This window comes from Panicum virgatum, chromosome 1K (genome assembly GCF_016808335.1).
Source record: "Panicum virgatum strain AP13 chromosome 1K, P.virgatum_v5, whole genome shotgun sequence".
In the NCBI taxonomy this organism is placed as follows: domain Eukaryota; kingdom Viridiplantae; phylum Streptophyta; class Magnoliopsida; order Poales; family Poaceae; genus Panicum; species Panicum virgatum.
The window spans coordinates 22,344,713-22,349,739 of record NC_053136.1 but is presented as its reverse complement, the minus strand read 5'-3'; the positions used below and the strand labels follow the sequence as shown (position 1 = coordinate 22,349,739).

Genomic DNA, 5,027 nt, shown 5'->3' with positions numbered 1-5,027 from the left:
TTTCGATTTGCTCCCTTGTTTGTGGTTTTTGTTGTTGATTTGATCTGCTGAGGCGTTGCTGCGGGATATGAGAGATCCCAGCAGGCGGCCGGCGCATGCATCTGATCCGGCTCCTCCCCTTGGATTGGACCCTTCTCTCTCTCTCTCTCGCTCTCTCGCTCTCTCTCTCGCTCTCGCTCTCTCTCTCGCTCTCTCTCTCTCTCTCTCTCTGCAGGCATGGCATGGGCGTGGGTTCCTCCCCAACTGTTGCTGCGTTTGGGGATTGGGATTCCATTGTGCTCGGCCACGGCCAGCTCTAGCTGCTGTCCTCTGAATAGCTAGCCTGTATCTCGTCCTCTCTCAATCGATTTCATTGGCGTGTAAGCTGCATGCGTGTGTTATGTGTTCTCTGCTCTCTCTCTCTCTCTCTCTCTCTCTCTCTCTCTCTCTCTCTCTCTCTCTCTCTCTCTCTCCGCTGGAGCGCGCATGGCGGCCCACGTCGGAGGCCGCGCGTCCAGCCACCGAGGCCGAGGACGAGGTGGCGCTTGGGAGGGAGCGGTGCCGGGGGCGTGGTGGTGGTGCTGCTGCTCGCGTCGGCGCCCGCGCCTCTCGTTACTGTTTCGTCAGGCTCTATCGCCGCCGTTCTATTTGGTTGTATCTATGACATGTGGGCCAGCTCTCCATTTGGTGAATTCTCAGACCCCTTTTGATGTACCTATCGGGTATTCCTGTTTGTTGCTAATATAATCTATATTAATATGTGACCATAGCACTAATATCAGTGCGTTGCTTTGCTGAATCTTCTTTAGCTACTATATGTACCTGATTCAAAGCATCCATGTTTTTCTGTTTATTTCATTTTAATGTGCATTCTGTCACTAACTAATTCAATTTCCTTCGGTACTAAAATATTTTTTAAGTTACTGACAGTGTTCCTAAGTCTTATTTACAGTGTTCATTACACTGTCATTTCAATGTTAGGTCATTGTAATTGTAGTGGTTGACTTGATTTTAGATGCAGTAACCTCTGCTTCCTGATTTGACTGATTCTATTGCATATATTTACTTTTGTACCTTTGAGAACCATATAAATTTGATTGGTTCCGGTGCATTGATTTACTTTTGTACTTTTGAGAACTATGGAATTATCTGAAATACCTTTTTCATGTTCAAGCAATTTGTTAGTCATATTGTATTAATCTAATTCATTTATTTCATCAGTTGATTCAAGCAAAAGGAGTTCGCTGTGACCAAACCAGGGCAAAATTTGAAGTATGGGAGGCCTCGAAAAGGTATCGTGATTTTGCCTTTCCATGCATGTTCTCTCATATTCCTAATAGTTAGCTTGATGTTTAGGTATATGTATTCATGTTGTATTATTAAATTAAATTCCTCTTGGGATGATTCCTGTATTGATGTTTATGTGTGCCCTCTCTGAACTGTAAGTTGCAATTTGTATTGACAGCTTTCTGTGAATGTTTACGTGTGTCTTGTATGAACTGTAAGTTACCATCACTTTTAATTATATTGACAGTGCTTTTCTTATAAAATTACAGTGTATATTATACTGTAAGTTTCACATGTAGCGGGTGTAATTTTGTAGAATCTGACATTTGTATAATCTGAAAGTTTGCATTTGCATTTGTGGGATTATACAATGTGCCCCATAATTTCTGAAATTATGTATTCCATAGAAATATTTTGAGAACTTTGTATAATCTGACAGTTTGCATTTGCATTTGTGGGATTACACAGTGTGCACCTAATTTCTGAAATTTTGTAATACATAAAAAATATTTGAGAATTTTGTAATTTGGCATCTTTGCATTTGCATCTGTGGGATTAAACTAGGTGCCCCATAATTTTTGGAATTTTGTAATCCATAGAAATTTTTTGAGAATTTTGTAATCTGACATCTTTGCATTTACATCTGTGGGATTACACTGGGTGCCCCCTAATTTTTGAAATTTTGTAATCATATAGAAAATTTTGTACATTTTGTCTTCTTGTTATTTCTTTTTTTTTGTTTAAGTCAAGGTGCCCCATAATATTTTTGTTTCAGCTCTGTTTGAATTTTGTAATTTGGCATCTTTGCATTTGCATATGTGGGATTACACTAGGTGCCCCATAATATTTGAAATTTTGTAATCCGTAGAATTTTTTTTTGAGAATTTTGTAATCTGACATCTTTGCATTTACATCTGTGGGATTACACTGGGTGCCCCCTGATTTTTGAAATTTTGTAATCATATAGAAAATTTTGTACATTTTGTCTTCTTGTTATTTCTTTTTTTTGTTTAACTCAGGGTGCCCCCATAATATTTTTGTTTCAGCTCTGTTCATTCTAGTTCAATGTGATTAGCTGATTGATTATGTTTTGTTTTTTTCCAGTTATTTGCACTTAAGCATAATGCTTTTAGGAGGGATCTTGTTTCCTGTGTCGGCTACATGCCTTTTCATGAAGATGTGAACCAGCATCCAAGAGTTATGAAGATGATATGAAGTTTTTGCTATATCTTGAAGAAAGAAGCTAGGCCTTTTGCTGTGCAGTCTTTTGGGAGCAAGTTCTAGGTTATCAGATCAAGTTCTTTTGTCTTTTGTTTTACTCCTTGTTTAATATTGGTTTGTTATTCTTTTTAATACAACTTGTAAGGGATATTAACCTGTTAAAACTCTAAATTATCTTATCTCAATGTCCTATTTATTTGTTCCTATAAAATTTGATATTTCAACTTCTAAAGTATATTAAGTTGAAGTATATTAAGTTGTTAAAACTCTAAATTTGTTCTTTTATGATTATTCAAACTTATTAATTTTTCATGGTTCCCGTTCTGTAAAATATAAATATTTTAGCTCTTTTTGTGCCTTCTATTGGATCAGACCCACATTTTCAAAATGTGGATTCTGGTGCAATTTTGTTGTAGGCTATATTTCTTATTTTGTTGTATTATTTATTTTTTATCAAAATCTTGTTTTTGAGTGTCATCTATACCAAGAATCACTCAGTTGTTGTTTGTCTGCTATATTCGAGTGATTTGATGGGCTTCCTCGCTCGGGTGACAGAGTCTTCTGATTCACTCAGTTTTCTTTTTGGTTTTGATTCGTGTGATTTGCTTTGTCTTTTCACTCGAGTGTAGATGCCCCCCAAATCACCCAAGCAGGCTATAGACAGACCCTACATCAACAGTTATTTGACGTGGAGGACAGAGAACGCAAAAAAGCATCGCACTAGCGAGTGCAGACACAACTAGTCGGATTTTGATTAGGAATTCAGAAGTTCAAGTAATAGTGTGCTGAATATCATGATTATCACAATAATGTTACGTACAAACCCAGGACATAACTAAACTTTAGTAAATGGGTGGTGAAATAAGAGGAAAACAAAGAGACAATGAGCCAGCATGCAGACACTTTCAAGCGCCGACCAGATTGACAACGGCCATGATGAGAGCAAAAGCAGCAATGGTCCTCGTCCACCCCGCACTCCCTCTGCCAGCCGCTGCGTTCTCGCTGTCTTCTGCCTCCTCTCCCGCTGCCGCTGCTGGCTCCGCTGCCACGTCGCTCTTCGGGACACCACCACCCTTCTTCCGCGCGCTCGCCTTCCCAGCCGCCGCTCCGGCCTGTCCCGCGGGCTCCGGCGCTGGCGCCCCGCCCTTGTGAGACGTACCGAACAGCTGCTCGGGCAGCAGCACATCGTCGACGGAGTAGACGGCGAGCGGAAACTTGGCCGACAGAGTGCTGCTGATGGGCACGTCGACGACGCCCGTGGACATGTTCACCAGGTGGCTCGTGGTGGTTGTGGTCACGTTGATGCTGTACATGCCGCCGGGGCCCGACGCCTCGGTGGGCAGCGGGTTGCTGGCGGTCTGGAAGGTGGTGACGCTGTAGTAGCGGGGCAGGACGTGGTACAGCAGCAGCTGGATCTTCTGCTGGTCGGTGAGGCCGTTCAGCGTGCCGGTTTTGAGCTTGGTGAAGGCATTGTCGTTGGGCGCGAAGAAGGTGAGGCCGTCGTACGAGTTCTTGAGCTGGCTGGTCAGCTGCTCGGAGATCCGGGTGGCCTGCAGGAGCCGGAGCAGCGTCGAGTACTGCCCGCCACTTTCAAGGATGCTGGTCAGGTTGAGCTCGCCTGGTGGGGATGGACCTGGAGCAGGAGCGACGACGTCGTCGGCAGCCGCAGCGAAGAGGAAAGGGAGGAGGAGGAGAAGGGGGAGGGCGGTGTGAGTGTGACAGGCCATTTGCGTTGCGCGTTGGTGATGAAGTTGGGAACACTGTGGAACTGAGGATACAGCGAGCCAGTGTGGCAGGGTGCTGCCATGGTCGGGGTTTTGTAGGGGAGGTGGATGTGGTCCGTGCGAGTCAGGGCTGCATGCAGATTTGGAGGGAAGCGGACTGGGGTCCACGGTAACATAAAACTTCAACTGCTAACAGTGAAAAGTAGTTGGAGCTATTTTCGGCGGTGTGATGAGCTGGCCAATGTTTAGATGCATGTATACAAGGTGCATTAATATAATGTGAATTGGCATTTTCTTTACTGAAATATGTTACCATATGTTGCCGCAAAACTCGGCGCAATAAATCTCGTGGAGTACGACATGCTAAGGTTTGGGAGCTCTGCTTATCTCCACTATAGGTTCGGAGCGTGCAAGTTATTTTGACCTCAATTAACAGTAAAAATAAATTTAATTAGTAATTAATAGATAATCTATCGGCTGGTATTCGAAATAGTTCCATAAGAGTGATATCTGTCATGTAGTCCGATATACCAACAAGATCATTGGCTTTAAAGCCGATTCTCGTGCAATAGCTAGAACTAAACATATATACAATTATAAATAAATGCATCTAGCTTGTTAAACTTAATTTACTATTGTTGGAAAAATAGACAACTGTAAGTTTAAATTCCGAACTAGATTTATCATGATGAGAATTAAACCTAACATGCATGACTCTAACATACTAGACATTACGTATATCATAAACATGATCTCAGAAAACATGATTATGAAACAGATCTGATAAAATATGTACTGTGCGGGAGCCGCCGGGAA

General features: G+C 42.5%; 1 protein-coding gene across 1 annotated transcript; it reads right to left on the bottom strand.

Moving 5' to 3' along the window:
- Nucleotides 1–3,256: 3,256 nt before the first annotated feature.
- Nucleotides 3,257–4,286, bottom strand: LOC120699657 (fasciclin-like arabinogalactan protein 6). Its single transcript, XM_039983677.1, has one exon. It carries the CDS (start codon nucleotides 4,212–4,214, stop codon nucleotides 3,393–3,395), a length of 822 nt encoding a protein of 273 aa, XP_039839611.1. The 5' UTR covers nucleotides 4,215–4,286; the 3' UTR covers nucleotides 3,257–3,392.
- Nucleotides 4,287–5,027: the final 741 nt, after the last annotated feature.